Source organism: Colossoma macropomum, unplaced genomic scaffold (genome assembly GCF_904425465.1).
Source record: "Colossoma macropomum unplaced genomic scaffold, Colossoma_macropomum, whole genome shotgun sequence".
Classification (NCBI taxonomy): Eukaryota; Metazoa; Chordata; class Actinopteri; order Characiformes; family Serrasalmidae; genus Colossoma; species Colossoma macropomum.
Genome location: NW_023494799.1, coordinates 26367500 through 26386536, shown reverse-complemented (window position 1 = coordinate 26386536; position 19037 = coordinate 26367500). Strand labels below are relative to the sequence as shown.

General features: G+C 37.6%; 1 protein-coding gene across 2 annotated transcripts in view; it reads right to left on the bottom strand.

Annotated features, from left to right (window-relative positions):
* Positions 1–19037, bottom strand: part of mctp2b (multiple C2 domains, transmembrane 2b) — a 57278-nt gene that overhangs the window by 22836 nt on the left and 15405 nt on the right. For both annotated transcript variants that reach the window (XM_036586288.1, XM_036586290.1), the window contains exons 2-7: positions 13733–14280; positions 7072–7143; positions 5471–5591; positions 862–1004; positions 684–760; positions 477–588 (exon numbers count right to left, since the gene is read on the bottom strand). In XM_036586288.1, the coding sequence (XP_036442181.1) occupies positions 477–588; positions 684–760; positions 862–1004; positions 5471–5591; positions 7072–7143; positions 13733–14215 (1008 nt within the window). In that variant the 5' untranslated portion in view covers positions 14216–14280. The remainder of the gene's footprint in view (positions 1–476; positions 589–683; positions 761–861; positions 1005–5470; positions 5592–7071; positions 7144–13732; positions 14281–19037) is intronic.

Here is a 19037-nt window from a genome sequence, read left to right as displayed (position 1 = left end):
CCTCACTAGGTTGGAACCCACTCCCATCACAATGAGAATGACAAAAAACATTATGATTACTTGTTCATTTAAGAGTACCACTGATGTATTCTACTTAAAGCATGATTTCACAAAATTGCTAACAAATGACAAGTGACCAGATAACATTAACATGCAAATAGAAGATGCCAGTCATCACTAGATCGCCTTCACAATCAAGATAACAAAACCAGCAGCACAGATACATCTTCGTTTATTAAATCAAGAGCGTCATTTAAATCTATTCTAATCACACAAAAATCCTAACACCACTAATGACTGACAACTAGAAGAGATCTGGAGATCTGTTATTATGTAAGTGAGATGATAGTGAGACTACATAAGTGAGATGATAGTGAGATGATAGTGAGACTACGTAAGTGAGATGCCAATTTCTGGTTGAAATAGTCTTTAAAACCTACATATGTTGAGTAGCTTTGACTGATTCGGTTCCTTACAAGTTTTTTGCTGTCCCCATCTCTGACTGATAGGGAGATATCAATGATAATCACGCCCATATCCTCCTCCAGACTGTTGGGGTCATCGAGCGGCAGCACCATCTCGACTGTCCTGTGGAAGTAAATAAATTAAGAAATCTTTAAAACCGAGCACTAGACCATATTTAACGAATAAAAAAAGATCATTTCATGCTGTTATTCGCTTACTTTTCAAGTTCCAGTTCACTCAAGTCAACACTGCTGGCACCCATGAAGTCATCTGTGGTTAGGTCTTGATCATAGACCTGAACAAAGATAAAAGTAGAGGGACACTGGAGATCAAATACACAGTTATGTTTCAGGTAATGCAATTTTTGAAATGTCCAAATTGGAAGTTCATAGATACCTTGATGTAGAGTTTGTGTTGCAGATTACGGATGGGGTAGGAGAAACACTCATTCCAGGTGGGGTTGAGGTTCTTATACACTACTTTGCTTTTGTACAATGTCTTCCCCTCAAGCTTAAACTTTACATATGGATCGCTGGTACCTAGAAAACAGACACATTCAAGACTTAGCAAAACAAGAAGTAGTCTTGGAAGGCCAGATGGGATCTCGTAAGAAGGAGGAGTTTGTTTTCTACCATTCAGATTTTGAGAATTTTGGAATCCGACAATTTTTTTTAACAAAACACAACAAAGTGTAGCAGAATTAAAGCCCAAGGCATAAGGTAATCATGTATTTTAGAGATGCTTCGCAGCAGTTTCTTCCGCCAATAATCATATTAGACAGATTTTCAGGTGATTCTGAGATAATAAAAAGACACCAAAGCCCTATACTGAGTTACATAACTTACAAGAGTTGATAGTTATCTAGCAACTTAACTCTGAATCCTTCATTTCAAAATGGAGAATGTCAAATTCAGCAGCTCTGACTATTTTGATTTACATGTGTACGCTTCCACACAAATTACACAACTTTAGTTTAATTACTTCTTATGGTGACTGTACTGATGAAATATATTCATCTACTCATGTCAATCAAGTAAATTCAATCACTTTTTTTTCAGTGCAGAGACAGAACCAGGATGTTAAATGTGAAGGATCAAAGGAAGGTGACAAGAGTGAAAGTAAAAATGCAACGTAACATTATTCTTATACAAAAGTGTCATTTTGAAATATCATCTGGAATATCACAGAATCAGCAGCATATTGCACTCAAAAAGTATAATCTGCATGATCAGTCCACTCAGGAAGTCTTTATACAGTTTCTCTGTGTATCTACTGACACAACCTCTTAATTTATGTGGCCAACTTACAACTCTGGTTTCGGCCTTTGTGTTAAAACTTTATTGGAATATTATCTCTGCACCTCCAGAAGCCACAACTGTTAGCACTCTGGTTGTGTTTGGGTCAAATTTGACTTATCTTCTGTTTATCCCTATGATAAATGTTTTGTGTCACATGACTGGCAGAAGACTGGATGACTTTGTCCAGACTGGGCATCTGAGCACAGCTGAACCAAATTAATGCTCATGATTATTAATTGTGTATTAAAATGTACAGAGTGTGTTCTCTGTGGAGGATGTAAGAACTTAATTTCACTTTTCACAAAAAAAAAAAAACAGGAAAAAATTAGAAACAAAAAAAAACCCATTTGACCAGGGGTGTCCAAATTTACATGTTATGCATTTTAATTTGCATTTCTTTATTGCATTTTACTTATTTATTTATTCACCTTATCTATGTAGACACTTTAGTTGTTTGTAAATTTTATTTCTATATTTGTTATATATGTAATTATTGTTCTCCATTTTGTTGAGTGTCTAGTGAAACTGAATGAAGAATTTAAAAAATAATTAATTGTTTTGAGTTCTTGCATACAAAATAATATAATTTACATGGGTGGGGGGCCTGTCTAAAGGTAATGTCACCAAATTAAATTCATTATTCATTATTATTATTATTTTGTATTCACCCACCTTTAATGTCGCTATATACAAGCACATAACCATAGACACTGGCAGTAGAATTAGCTGAATGAACTTAAATACAGCACAGTCATAGGATGCCACAAGTCAGTTTGGGAAATTTCTGCTCTGCTAGATCTGCCCTGGTCAACTGTAAGTGCTATTATTGTGAAATGGAAGCATCTAGGAGCAACAACAGCTCAGCCATGAAGCTAACTGCCACATGGGAGCAACATCAGCACAAGAACTGTGTACTATGGCTGAATAGCTGCACACAAACCATCATAAGATGACTATGAGCAAAGCCAACCATTGGCTGGAGCGGTGTAAAGCACACCGCCACTGGACATCGCTTTTGAGATTAACTGGAATGTTGACTGCAAGGCTTTCTCATCCAACATCAGTGCCTGACCTCACAAAGCTCTTTAATGAAAGGGCAGAAATTCCCCACAGAGACACATTTCAAAATCTTGTGGAAAGCTTTCCTAAAAGAGTGGAGGCTGTTATGGTGCAAAAGGGGGCAACTCCATATTAATGCCCATGGCTTTGGAAAGAGATATCTCACAAGCTCATGATGGTAAGTTGTCCACAAACTTTTGGCCAAATAGTGAGTATTAAGCTTTGTTCTTCCATATTATCCAAAATCTAAATGCAATGCATTAATGTAGATTCTGTACTGTTCACTTCTGCACTGTACTTATTTCTCACCTGATATACCTAGACTGCATATTTTACTGAAATCACATTAGACAACTCATTATAACATAGGCACAAGCTCAACATGAATACTGATTCTGCATTATAAGCAGACAAATGCTGCAAGATGCTACGTTTGGTATTAAATGACAGGACAGAAGCACTAATTTTAGCTTTAAACGCGTCTTATTTCTTACTCTAAACTTATCTACCACGTGTTAGTAACCCGGCCTTGATGCGAAGAAGGATGTGGTTACTGCAACTTGACTTCAAACCTCATCATTTCCTGAGGACACCACTGCTCTGAGGCAACAGCTGGTGTTGGGAAAGCATCTAAATAAAACAACTAATAGAGAAAAGCTTTAGAATATCAGCAGTGAAACATATATAAAATATATACAAATACATAGCAAACCCAGTTGTGTTTATTGCGTCCTAGAACATTTACTTGTGAACTGGTTAATTAATCTAATGTTAAAGTCTGTAGTATGCAAAGCTGTGATGTAGCGTAATAACTGTACCAGCACCTAACAGGTTAACAAAAGCAGCTCATTCTAAAGGGATGCATAGTTTTCCTTTCATTTTCAATAATGCACTTTCTTCAGATTCTAGATAAGGCTTTTCATTTTTGAAAACTTGTTTGGCCACAATTTTGCGTCTGCTTTTTCTGTGGCTGGGGGAGCCGTTTTCATCAAGAACTCATTTGTTCAGTATCAAAGGTTATCCCTTTTCATCTTACTGGAAGGGCACGGGCCGAAGTGAGCGGGAACGTGCAGTTTGGACTGTTTGGCTCGCTTAAACAGGAACTCCGTTCGAGATCAGATCGCTTTTGCATGGGAAAATTAGGCCACCAAAAGACAACAAATACCAAGTTCACCACCCAGCCTCACCAAACAAACCATAAACTACAAACATGATGAATCATACCTCCTTTGCAAAGAACAGAAACTAAGTGAGGTTTGAAAAAGAATGTGCAGCGTGTGGCTAAAACTATGCAAAAATGTAGAAAAAAAAAAACAAATAATGAGTAGAAGTGCTTTAACAACTATGTGATTTAACTGAAACTAGGGGGCTCCTGTGTGCTGGACTAGACGAGCAGCACAATGTGGAAGGTGTGCCGCTGGCTCGATGGGTGGGGCCTTGGACAGGTTTTGAATTGCTGTCTGGAATGCTGGCTTCAAAAGAGAGACATGTGAGTGCACTTTCTCTGGCACTGGTGACTATGAACACGCTGCCAGTAAGAGGCGGCCAGGCTCATGTAGCTCTTGGCAAAATGTGTATATAAATAAACATAATAAAATGAAAACAATAAACACTAAATAAATAGTCTTAATTATTTCAAACCACACACTTAAAAACTGGTGCAAATGTTCTTTAGTAAAGGAAATCTATGCAGAAACATGAACACTCAAAAGAACCCTTTGCATGATTAAAGGGTTTGTTGCATCAGAATGCGATGTAGATGGTTCTACATAAAATCTTTTCTGACAAGGGTTCTATATAGCACCAAAAAGGGTTCTTCTATTGTTACACGCTTGACATCGTAACAATAAAAGAACCCATTCTGGTGCTATATAGCACCCTTTTCCAAAAGGCTTTATATAGAACCATCTACAGCACATTCTTCATTAATCTCAAAGAACTCTTTCATCATATTAAAGGTTCTTTCATTTTCTTTTCAGGTTTCTGAAAATAACAAGACATTTTGGACAATTGTATGCTTCTTTGTATCAACTTTGTGGGAACAGTTTGAGGAAGACCCTTTTCTGTTCCAGCATGACTGAGCCCCAGGGCACAAAGCAAGGTCCATAAAGGCGTGGTTGGTGTGGAAGAACTTCACTGGCCCACACAGAGCCCTGACCTCAACCCCATCAAACACCTTTGGGATGAACTAGAATGGAGATTGTGAGCCAGACCCTCTCGTCCAACATCAGTGTCTGACCTCACAAAAGCTCTTTTGGATAAATGGGCACAAATTCCCACAGACACTCTTTAAAATGTTGTAGAAAGCTTCCCAGAATAGCTGCAAAGGGGGGACCAACTCCATATTAATACCTATGGATTTAGAATGGGATGTCATAAAAGGTCCTGTAGGTGTAATGTATAGGTGTCCGAGTACTTTTGACTATATAGTGTATCTGACATAACAATGGAAATGGGTGTAGTGTGCACACACACACACACACACACACACACGCATATACACATGCATGTGTGCACACACATACATTAACATACATACATATATATATATATATATATATATATACACACACACACACACACACACACACACACACACACACACACACACACACACATACACACCTGAATCAAGAATTCAGCCTTACCACAGCGGTCCCTTATGACGAGGCCTCGTCCCTCTTTAAGGTTGATGGAGAGCAGATACATTTTCGGAGATTCTCTCTGATTCTCGCACACATTCCCTGTGTCTCCTGGTGTGTCCAGAATCTACAACCAAAGCATGAAAGCACAAGACTTAATATTCATCTAGCATTTAGATTCTCAATATAACTGAAACGTACAGCAGTTGGGGTGGGCGATATGGTAAAAATATAACATCACAATACTAGCAGCAGTAACAAGTGGAACTTCAGCGCAGCAGGGCTAACAGCTGATCAGAGGAGGGCGGATGCTGTTGTCTGCCAGGTGCGACAGGATATTTCACAAAAATACACTGATAATAATCCATTCTGAACTACAAGCCGGTAACAAACATATTTAATAGCGAAGCACAAATTAATAAATAACTAAATAAAAATATTTGTTCTTGTGTGTCTATATAAAAATAAAGATTAATTTGTTTTCGTTGCCTTTATAGAAAAAGCTGTTGAGGTAAATTTGACTGTTTTTCGGCCTTCCAGTGCACAAAAAAGTGCTTGCAGTTCTGATGCAAGTAGCTGTTAGTATTTAATTTACTTTGCAGAATAGTAAATGGTGCTTTTGTAATTCTGTATTCTGCTTGCTTGAAGGAGATGTTAGATTTCTATTTATACATCAAAAAAAAAAAAGGAGTCCCGTTCCGTCACTCGCACACTATTTTAATAATAATTGATTTGCATATCGTCATTATGATATCTGACAGCTTTATTGAACATCGCATTTTATGTTAATATCGTACAGCCCTAATCTGAACTACTGGGACACATTCAGATCACAGACACAGTTACACCTGTCCTTTAGTTTTTGGTGATCAGATCATGTCTGGATTTACTTAACTGTCAGGTGTAAACACCCCCAGCATCAGATTATGATCAAATCACTCAAACCCCATTTGGAGGTGGTCAAAGCCATATCTTGACCACTTAACGCAAGTGTAAATGGAAGGCATTTTCGTTACTCGTATAAAATTACGTTAGCCGAAATGCCTGTGACGGTGCTGACTAGCAGGTGAGGGGATAAACAAAGAAATGAAAGTTGGAGGATAAGTTGAGGCTGGCTTTTCTACCCAAATCAAGTGACTTCTTGGACTCTGGGCATCCTTGTATCATTACAAGGAAAAGAGTAAACAAAACAGAAAAACAGAAACGTATATGTTGACATACTTTTTACACTGGAAAAGTAAAAGTTTACACTGGCTTTTAATGCCAAGTGTAAACAAGACTAAAGACAGCATAATCAGTCCTGTTCAGTTGGATGTAGTGGATATAATATGTTAGTTTTAATTCAACTGGACACATTGGAAATATGTTGTAGTAGTTTATAGTATAGTAGTTTAATTGTAGCACCGCTGGTGCACTGTGTTGATTCGAAATGATGAAACTACATCTTGCGTTGTAAAAATGTCTTGCAAAATAATGTAATATCAGATTTTCACTACACAAGTTGCATCACAAAAGTCATCCACTTAAAGTGTGATCATAAAATCATAAACTAATAAACTAATAAATAAAAGCAAATTCACAAAAACACAGTTTACAACGTTACTCACTGTATTTTGCTCAGTGTCATGAGAGGTAAGAGAATCAGTGTCATTGTTCTCAATCCGCTGTCTCTGCTGTATCTAAAAGAGATTAATGAAAGGAGAATAAAACGCAATTGATAAAAGATTAAAATGGTACTCTTGCTCCTGTGCCAAAAAAACACCCACATCTTCTAGCTGAGCTGGTATCAGGTTTAATGTGGTCAACATTTGTTTTCTAAAGGAATTCACTTATTAACTGTTTTGATGCATGTGAACATTTTGACATTTTGTTGAAGCATTGCATAAAGTTCTGCATTGAACAAACTTAGTTATGACATATTTCAGTTTTTTTAATGTATGATTATTATTTATTTGCTGAATTTAACATATTGGAGAAAATGAAACAAAATGTGGCCTGTGCTTAAGTCTGGACACCCTTTCACCAATCGGGTGCCACTGCTCGGCAGCCCTCTGGACCGGCTTGACCACCATCAAGCTCCATGCTGTATTACGCCGTGCAAACCTCACCCTCACAACCTGACCCCACTGATGCTGATGCTGCCGCCGCTGCTGCTGCATGAACTAAACTAATCAAATTAATTATTGCTCCACCTGTTTTCCCTGTTTTTGTACTAACAATGTTTACTATCCGGTGACGACCAGAGGAGGATGGGTTCCCCTTCTGAGTCTTGGTTCCTCTCAAGGTTTCTTCCTGTTTCTCTTAGCGAGTTTTTCCTTGCCACTGTTGCCACTGGCTTGCTCATGGGGGCTTGGATTTCTTTTTGTAATGCTGATTTCCTTGTAAAGCTGCTTTGTGACACCTGTTGTAAAAAGTGCTATATAAATAAACTTTACTTACTACTACTACTTCCCTTTCAGCTGATGCAGTAGTGTAAAGTCTCTGGGCTAATTTGACTCATTAGGCCTTAATCCAAGTCAGGTATAGACAATTCCAGACCACAATAAGTTCTGTGAACTTTCCAAACTCTCACAGTGCTGTGCCTACACTTAACAGCTGTGGGCTCATCTGAGCAGCTGCCTGGCATATCTGAAACTAAAGATAACAAAGTCTTACGAAACAAGAGAAGACTACTTTCTGAAATGTCATTAATAAATGGAAGTCAAGGAGGACGGCTCAACTCAACTGGTCTGGTATGCGTCTAAAGTAACACAAAGTGTACATGAGCCAGTGGAATTTGGAATCAAGTTCTGTGAATGAATCAAAAGTGAAACTACTTGGCTACAATCACCAAATGCATGTTTGGAGAAAGAACAGCATTTGATGACGAGAATCCTTTGCCAACTGTTAAGCATAGAGGTGGATCTATTAGGCTTTGGGGTTATGTGGTTGCCAGTGGCACAGGAAATATTATGGAGATAGAGGGCAGAAAGGATTCTACTAAATGTTAGCAAATTCTAGAAGCTAAAGTCCCACAGTCAGTGAAGACACAGATGAAGAGGATAGACATTACAAGAAGACAATGATCCTAAACAAACATCAAAAGCAACCTTGAAATACTCCAAAAAAGGAAAGACTAAGGTTTTGAAATGACTGTCACCATCTCTGGACTTTATTGAAAATCTGTGGTCAGATCTCAGTGAACATGGAAGACAACGTTTAAAAAAAAAAAAGTAAAAAAAAAAAACAATATTTTTGAACTACAAACATTTGGCAAGTAAAGATGAATAATTAATCAAAGTTTTTATGTGAACACATTTTAAATAAGTGAAGTGTGCGTAAACCACACGTTTATACACGTGAAATTTATGTTAATTCTTTTGTAAGGACAGCCAAAGGGGGGCTAACTTAATTGTTGCCCAAACTATACACACATTGTATGTATTTTTTTTCCAATATGTTGCAAATACACAAATATTGTTCATCAAAATTTATATTTATAACGTCAACTTCTTTTCATCTAGATCAGGGGTCGGCAACATGCGGCTCTTTTACTGCCCTGTTGCGGCTCCACAGCAGAATTACATTTTTAGGTAAAAATAAAATAATCCTACTTTGCAGTAAAATAAAACTTTGCCTATTGTTTTAAGATTTTTTATCAGCAAATCATCTTACGCATTCATCAACCTTTAACCCTAAAGACTGGCGTGCAAACCGCTGTTCACAATAATTCAGATAACAGTCTCTTGATATAAGAGAAAGATTTAAGATGAACATCGATAATTTGGCGACGAATGGACTATCAAAACTATAAAATCATGAAGCTGAAGTCGCTTCTCTTTTGCCAGCTTCTTGTTCGAACTGTCCCACTCCACCCTAAATGGTGCAGCAGTTACGGTCTGGTGCCTCAGGCACCATCTTAGGTGGAATGGGAAAATTTGAACAAGAAACTGGTGAAAGAGAAGCAACTTCAGCCTTGTAAAAAGTCAAACCATGAGAGACATTTTACAAGAAACTGTTCTACCTTTGCGAAAAAGTTTCCTGCCGGAGATGCGAAAAAAGCGACTACAGCTGAGCCAAAGCTTAAAGCAGAGCAAAGTAAGTCTGTGTTTTTGTTTATATTTTTTGCCTATACTAGCACATCAGCACATACTGAAACATATTTACAGCCAAGATGGTAAAATGGACATAAAATGTTGTGGCTCCCAAGGTTATTTGATTTTTGTAGAATGGACAAAATGGCTCTTAACATTTAGGTTGCCAACCCCTGATTTAAACATCAACAAAATGTATCATTTGACTAGTGGTGCCCAAACACATACAATTGTAATTACTCTTTGGACACACACTTCAATTTTGGAGCTGCATATTTGAGCAAAAGCAACAAAGCACACTGGACTTAACATCTTTATTAAAAATACCTTCACTGCAGGAAAGAAATTTAAGCCATGGGAGCAGAAATAAAGAAGCTGAAGAATTTCACTTTCCATTGCAAACAACCCATAAATGACAATCCAATAACTGTCGTTCTGCGTTAGACCTTTTTTTTTCATGTGGATGTTTTCACATGATCCTTACATGATTATATCTTAGGCAAACATTATGAAAAGCAATAGTTTTAAAAAAAAAAAAAAAAAATCACACTCACACAACTGTTCTTTTAACTCTTCTTTAGACTGGCCAAGACATGTTTGGTGTCTGAAGTCTGCTGATTTAGTTGTATTAAAGTAACTAACAAGTAATGGAAGTTCAGTGTATCAGCCTCGTAGTGCCAGTACACGACTAAAGACGCCAACTTTGAACACCAAACATGTCTTCACCAGTCATCTATGACTGTGTAAACTATTCTTTTAGGTCAACATTGCACAAGGTGTCACGTACATTTATTTATTGACTTAACTGTTTTAAGGGGATTTACTTAACCTATACAAAACTCATGTTAACAGCTTCAGAAATGTCATAAAACACGTTTTCTCACCCTTTACTTCCTTATACAGCACATACAGAGTGGAGAGAAGCTCCATAGTGCTGCAGGACAGTAGTTGTCCAACCAGCCTCCACCTGACACCCACGTTTGTTTGAAGGATTTGCATAGATGCTTTTTAATACAACACTGTTAGCACAGCTGACCACTAGCAAACATTGCCATTCAGCTGCTGAGTAAATGATATATGGGAAGCCTGTTAACAGCCAGATTAATGTTGAAAAACTGATGACAGCATAGTTCACAAAACTATTTGCTGTCTGTGCTCAAAATTTGGACATATGGATCGTATTGTTTAACATGTGATCTTTGTTTGATAGATACACTAGAATGTTAAGCTAGGACTTGCCTGAAAGTGTTATAAGACCATTGCCACTGCTATTGTTATAAGACTACTGCTAAGACTATTACATGCTTTCCAGTTTAATCATGTAATGAAAACTGGACAATCATCTATTTTCAAAACCTGTGAACAGTAGTTTAGGGAAGAGTATCTGAATATTATAATGCAAGAACAAAGAACAAATACCATGTGTTGAAGCACGGACTTCTTCAAACAATGCTTGAAACTGATCCACATTACCAGTCAAGAGGAGAGTGACAAAAACCAGTAATACAGACTTCCCTTTAGCACTGTTTCTCTTAGTAACAAAAAAAACTACTGTGCAAAAATCGTAGGCCACCTGAGAAAATTACATGAGACTAGAGCTGGGCAATACGACAATATATATCATTATTGTGATAAATTATGTCGCAACACAATACAGTATGCTTTTCTGAACATATCATGTATATCGTCAGTATTTGTAGAACACTGACCAGCTGCATGTTTCATTATGAAGAGAGCAAAATTAGTGGATTTATCACAACACAGTGTGTCAAATATTGAATAAAAATCATTATATTCACTGTTTTTGATAGCATTTTTTAAAATAAAGCACTACTGGGTCTTTCTCTATTCCAACTGATCAGACATCTGATAAAACAAATATTGTGCATCATGAAAAATTCTAAGTACCACTATTTTTTTTTGCCATATCTTCCAGCTCTACAAGAAAGCTTCTTATCTGCGCAGTAAATGTTTATTTGGCTATACAAATGAAAGAAATAAACTGTGTCTTTGTATCTGTTGGTGTGTTATCCTAAAGAAGGTTTTCACAGATTTTCACAAATTCCACAAAATTAAATGGTTAAGATGTAAACAAAGCCATTCGGAGTGGTTTGGTGTGAAAAGCTCAATTCTGAAGAAACTTAACAACTCAGAAATGCTCACAGTGGTGGTGATAGGAACCAGATGTCTGGTGGAGTTTAATGCTTCTAAAAGCTTCCTCACAGAAAGCTTTACATGAAGCTGTTAGAAATCTGCTGCTTGATGTCTGAGACATTGATCTAGGTTTTGAGAGGGTTTTGGCCTAAAATGTTTTATGAATACCCATTTGTGGTGCAGAGATATGTGAAAAGGTAAGCGAAACAGTTCCAAAATAAAACATTTATTTCAGGTTTCTCAGAAAACACATTGCTGTTGTCAGAAGAAAACCTCGTATCTCCAAAATGGTAACTTTACAAGAGAAGAAAAAAAAACTACTTTACTTTTAATGTAACTCAACAGAATCAGACATTTTCCCCAAGTCATTTTGGGTCGTTTCTTTTGGTCCATTCATCATGTAATTTACACACAATGTATAGGGCGACAGTATTTTCAAATTACGTCAAAATAACTGAAAAACAACAAAATTGGAGATACAAAGTTTTCTTCCAACAGCAGTGACATGCAGGGTCGCTGGTTGTTTTGGATAGCAAGTTAAGTGGCTATATTAGTGCTGTAGGCATTGCAACCCCTGGTTCCTATCAGCCACTTTACAGAAATCTGAGTCAATACGTTTCTCTACAATCACCATTTCACATCAAACTACTCTGGTGAGATGTAAACCAAGTCATTCAAACAATCTCCTCCTTAAACCTCAATAATCATTGAAGTTTAATCAGGTGGGCGGTTGGTGAAACTGAACAAATCCATGAAATGGATGGGGTTAAGACATACCGCAAATGTTTTAATATATTTATGTTTATGTGCATTTCTTTGAATGCTATAAATTGTTTTTACAAGCAAAACAGGCTTACTGCCAAATAAACAGTTTTAAAGACTTTTGCACTAGGAGTGTAACTCTGTGACCTCACAACAATTTGATTTGAATGTGCTGCAATTCTTCAGGAAATTTAATGCACCTTGAAATCTCAAATTTGATTAAATTATTCTGGTATCATTCAGAATTTGAATGTGATTGAATGTGATTATAGGAATTATTTACACAGAAGTGAAATATAGACAGTAAAACAATACACCAAGATTTTTGTGTTTTTTATATTTGAAATTAGCCTTGAATTTTATTATGGGCAAAAAAGAACTCAAAAATGACATCATCCCTGCTGAAATTACATGTTTTGTTGATTTTGCATAAACAAGTTAACGTCCTCCTTAGAGAACAAACGTCTACACATTTTTACACACAAATGCTGTTTATTTGCCGAATTTAACCTATTTTTACCTAAATAATGTAGCCTGTGCAAAAGTTATGATGCTTTATGTTTCATATTTTAAATATGTTAAACTCAGTAAATACCAAAGTTGTTTTGGTGAAGTTGAGCACCAAAATTTACAGAAAAATGCCATATTTAAGTGTTTTCTCTGAAGAGAATGTGTGAACTTATTTTCACAAACATCAACATATAATATGACTGGAGGTGTTCGAACCTTTGCTCATGACTGTATATAATCGACTGTAATTGATTCATCTGCATCAATGTTGAAATGTTATAATGTTAGTGAAGAGAACAGCAATAACATCCAATAAATCACAGAGCAAGTCTGCATTAAAGCATCCTGTAAACTCCAGTTAAAGATATACTAAAGAATTTTATGTCCATTTTACCATCGTGGCTGTAAATATGTTTCAGTATGTGCTAATGTGCTAATATAGGCAACAAATATAAACAAAAACACAGACTTACTTGGCTCTGCTTTAAGCTTTACATTTTTTAAATCTAAATGTGCTGCTATAACATGCAGTCAATTACCATGAATGATGATTTTGAGGCATTTCCCTGTACCAGAAAAACCTGCTGCTTACAATAGAAACTAATTCTCCTTCAGCACCTGCCCATCTGCTTAAGTCAGCAAGTGTTCTGTTCTTTACTGAGTACAGTGAAATTGTATGTGGTTATTGACTGTATGCAACAGATAGAGATTTGAATGCTGGAATAACTTAATAACTAAACTATAAATAGCAAATAGAAATAACTCATACCTCTGTCGAGTCCTCCGACACTTCCAGTGAAGGCAGCTCCGCTTTGGGCCGAGAACTGAGCTGCCTTCCGTCCATCTCCTCTGGAGCCTCCAAAAAAAGGCTCTGCTCCTCGAGCAGACTGCCGTTGATTGACTCTTGGGACGTCCAACCAGAAGAGGGCCTGGGTATGGCCAGCAAGCCATCAGAAAGCTGGGCACTGACCCCTCTCTCTTGTATAGGTTGTTTGAGGGGGCTGGAGGGGCTGCTGTAACAGAGAGGGTCCTGAAAGAGTGCTGGATGGATGTCCTGGCGTGAAGGCAGGGTGGGCCTCGTAGACCTCACATCCGGCACAGAGGAGCTCATCCGCTGGTCCAGCTTCCGCTCCTGCTGCTTGCTGGAGCTTTTGTGGGCACTACTGCCCCGTGGCCACTTGGCCCGCAGCCGCAGGTTCCCGAACAGCGTCTTTTTGTGTCCAGTGCCGTTTTCCATTCCGACTGTGCACATATGGGTGGATGGGACGAGGAAAAGACGCCAAGGCCGCTCATACACGACAGGACAATCTCCAAGGCCTGTGAGGACAAATATAATAATATACATTACTGTGTAAATGTCAGAGACCACCCTTCACTTATCTGCTTTCCAGTCAAAGTCGTCATTAGGTTCTAGGGGTTGCACAGACTAGTCGACTTGTCAACTTTACTGCTCTGCAATGATGCTTTATGCTTTATGTCAAATAGTTGCTGATCACATGATCATGACACTAAGAACGTGGACACCTCAGAAAAGTCAACAGGGTAGGAGTCTATGATTTTGGGGTCCCTATCTCGGGTTTCCCGAAGACTAGCAATACAATCCAGGGCTCGTCGGAAAGGGCACATCACGCTCTACCTGTGAAGTTTGGCTTCATTCTAACATTTCTCTGCCAATCTGCAGTGCTTCAAACATCAGATATTGAATGTGGTTATCTCCAGTTTCCCGAAAACTACAATAAAAAGTCATGGGCCGTTGGAGAGGGTGCATAATATTCCTATAGTCCTGTGAAGTTTGAAGTCAGTTACCCTTTTTTTCATTGAGTTATGGCACTCTAAATTACTCTGGCGCTGCAGACCAGAAAATCAAGCTGCTTCAGATCTGAAAACATCCAGGTGTTTCTGTCCATCCTTTCACTGTGAGAGGACAACTCAGTGCTATGAGTCTGAAAGGATGTATAGCTGTCAAGAAGACCTCACTGAAGGACACAGACACAAATGAAGAAAATTTGTGCTACAACACTAAAACACTGGATATCTGAGATGTGGAGCAAAGTTTTACTGAACCAAAGGCAGCACGTGCATCACCCAATCAATAAAAATACAAAAAAAATGTCTAGTCAAGCAAAGTGGAGGTTAAGTCTGAAAGTCTCCTGTCAAGTTACTTTTTTGTTCTGACAGCAACTATATATAATGAGGTTGTTGCAAAAATGACAATGATAACAATGTATCATTACAGTAACAGCGGTATTACTAATCACCAAGGGCTGTAAGAACAAAACAAGCAACTGCAGTGAAATGTTAGCAAAAAAACAAACACAGAGACTCAGCAGTAACTTCGCTTCAGCCTCACATGCACAGACTTGCCAGTGGCAGCTGATGTGGCTTTAAAACGCAGGCAAGTCTTTCTTATTCAGTTAGTCATGAAGCTACAATGTTCTACACAGACATTTTGCACCCAACATTTATCACACTACAACAGATAAGAGCTCCAACAGTCTGATTATCAGCCCAGTGTTGCCATGCAGAATGACCACTTTCACACAACTTCTGCTTCAAATAAACACATGACTGACTGAGCGCTGAAAGAGTTTACTAATGGTGGTGCTTCCATCATAGCACATTTCAGGAAGTCTCCAGGACTGGGTGGCACCGACTAAATTGGTTGCACCACAAATTCTTAAGTGCGCTGCTTTAACATGACGATAACATGTTCAGAGACTATGGTCTATAAACATGCTAACATCAAAAAGTGATGGCAGCTTGCACTTTTTGAACTTTTTCCCATGGAAAAATATCCAGTAATAAAGAGAACGATGTGCATAAGCTGAATTGAGTAAAGCTACTGTCTGTTTATTCTTCAATATTTCCTTGTGACAGACAAATATGCATTTTCTTTGCAGGTTGAGTCTCACTGAGCTGGAGGTGTGGTGTTTGTTCATGTTCAGAGTTAAAGACATGATGATTGGAGTTGGAAGTAAAATCACATCGTATTGCATTTAGAGTTTTTAGCTTAGTTCAAAAGAAGGTCATGTTTTTGCTCTTTTTCTGTTTCTATATAGTTTAGACTAGTTTCCCCAACACTTAGACCTGCTTAGAGGGAGGTGGGAACATTTAGTAACTACTGAGCTCAACGTTAAAACAATACACTAAAAAAGATGGTTCTTCAAGGGTTCTTTGGTAAAGAAAATGGTTCTATATAGAACCATGAACACTAAAAGAACCCTTTGCATGATAATAGGGTTCTTTGCATCGAGAAAGCGTTCTTCAGATTGATGGAGAACATGCTCTAGATGGTTCTATACAGAACCTTTTTGAAAATGGTTCTACATAGCAAGAAAAAGAGTTCTTCTATTGTTTCAAGTTTGACATCATAAAAATAGCAGAACCCTTTTTGGTGCTAAACTCTTAAAAAGATGGTTCTTCAAGAGCTCTTTAGTAAAGAAAATGGTTGCATATAGAACCATGAACACTCAAAGCACCCTTTGCATGATTAAAGGGTTCACTGCATCATTAAATAGTTCTTCAGGTAGGTGGTTCTATTTAGAACCTTTCTGAAAATGGTTCTATATAGCACCATAAAGGATTCTTCTATTGTTACAAGCTTGACATCATAACAACAGCTGCCCTTTTTGGTGCAACACACTGTGGTTCTTCCAGAGTTCTTCCAGAGTTGGTAAAGAAAATTGTTCAATATAGAACCATGAACACTCTGAGAACTCTTTGTATGATCAAAGGGTTCTTTGCATTGAGAAAGAATTTCTTCAGATTGATGGAGAACATGCTCTAGATCGTTCTATACAGAACCTTTCTGAAAAGGGTTCTATATAGCACCAGAAAGTGTTCTTCTATTGTTACAAGTTTGACATCATAACAACAGCGGAACCCTTTTTGGTACTACACTCTTGAAAAAAGATGGTTGTTCAAGAGCTCTTTGGTAAAGAAAATGGTTCTATATAGAACCACAAACATTCAAAAGAACACTTTGCATGATTAAGGGGTTCTGTGCATCGTTAAATGGTTCTTCAGGTAGATGGTAATATATACATATATAGATCCTTTTTGAAAATGGTTCTGTATAGCACCCGAAAGAGTTCTTCTACTGTTACGATGTCAAGCTTGTTACAATAGAAGAACCCTTTTTGTTATATAGAACCCTTTTCAAAAACCACCGACAGCACATTCTCCATTATTCTGAAGAACCTTTCAACCTTCATGTAAAGGGTTCTTTGACTGTTGAACAGAACTATTTTCTTTACTAAAGAACCCTTGAAGAACCACACTTTTTAAGTGTGTATGTAGAACCATTTTCAAAAAGGTTCTACATAGAAGCATAAATAACATAAGTATGCAAATGGTTCTATATAGAACTCATGGCTCTAAATAAAACCATTCCCTTTACTAAAGAACCCTTGAAGAACCATCTTTTCTAAGAGTGTAGTTTGTGTGGTGGAACCCATTTTAATGTAGTAATGTGTAAACCTCAACTTAGTCAACAGCTGTAAATGTTACAACCAGCCTATGTTTGAACTTACATACAGCTGGCGTGACCTGCTTTAGGGGATTCTGAGGGATAAAAAGGAAAAATCTTGATGAAAGAGGAAAACAGGTTCTCCAACATCAAAAAAGATTAAATATGGGATTTTAAGATGGAATTTTGTTCAGAGACATGACTAAAAATGCAGGTTTGGTTAAAAAAATGACAAATTACAATAAATACAGAACAACTGTAGGGTCCTTTAATATCTCCCTCACATAATTATCTATATAAGAATGCCAAATTTCCTAAAAAGGAACTTCAAAAGTATCTAATTTGCATATTTAAGTTGCTAAGACGTAAACCACGACATTCAGGGTGGTTTGATGTGAAATGCACTGTTATTGAGAAACTTACAGAGCCCAAACTGTTCACAGTGGTGGTGATGGGAACCAGACGTCTGAAGAGTTTAAAAGCTCCATCATAGAAAGTTATTACATGTAATAGTTACGGATACGCTGCCTGATGTCTGAGACGCTGCTTTAAGATAGTTTTGAGATCAGGTTTTGGTATTTTTTTAAAGACCATTAATGATGGAGGGGCACACGCAGAGCACCGTAAGGCAAAATAGTCCTCAAAGGAAAATAAATTTGACCAGATTTATGACTATTTTACCATCATCAACATTACATATAAAACTCAGACAACACATGTAAGTTCACTGGTCATTTTGAACAGTAAATAAATTGGCTATATTTTAGCTGTAGACATCATGACCCCTAGTTCCTATCACCACTGTAAAGAAATCCGAGTTCACATCTTCACATCAAACCCCTCTGAATGACTGTTTAGACCTCACTGACTTAACTATGCTTTACAAAAAGCATGTAATAATATATATATACCCATTGTTTGCAGGTGGACTAGCTGTACACAAAAAAAACACATGAATCAGTGCTATTTATATTGACTCACATGACCTATGAATCCCGCCACTTACATCCAGTTATAGCTTACACATCTAAGTGCTGACTTAAGTGAATTCAAGAACTGTGCAAACAGTGGCCAGAGAACATGTGCTTAAAGACAAAATCATTAGTATCCTCATTAGTTGCACCACCAGCTCTGTTGTTGGTGTTGTCGCTCACTGTCGCCACAGCTAGCCATTAAACTTCAAAGCTCTTGTAAACTTCATGATGGCCTCTCTGATAAACCTTCTTGTTTTGTGATCCAGTTTGGAAAATGACCTTCTCAGCAGTGTTGTAGCCGTCAATGATTTGCAGTCTTGCCTTAAAGTTTTAAGGTGGTAGGGAAAGTCTGTGCTTTGAAATAAGTTACCCAACACCAGGAAACCTGAACTAATGTCTTAATATTTCCTGATATCACTGAATGACTAAGATTAGGCAGGTGGAGACCTGAATGGGTGCAGCTTTCAGAGTAATCTCTGCTGGAGGCTACGGCCAAAGCAGTCAGCTGAGGATCTCTCTTAATCTCTCAGCTTTGAAATGAATGCATGTTTTTCTGAAATGCTCTCAATGACCACTTTATTAGGTACATCTATTTATCTATCTATTTATCAGGACCACTTTGAACATCCACT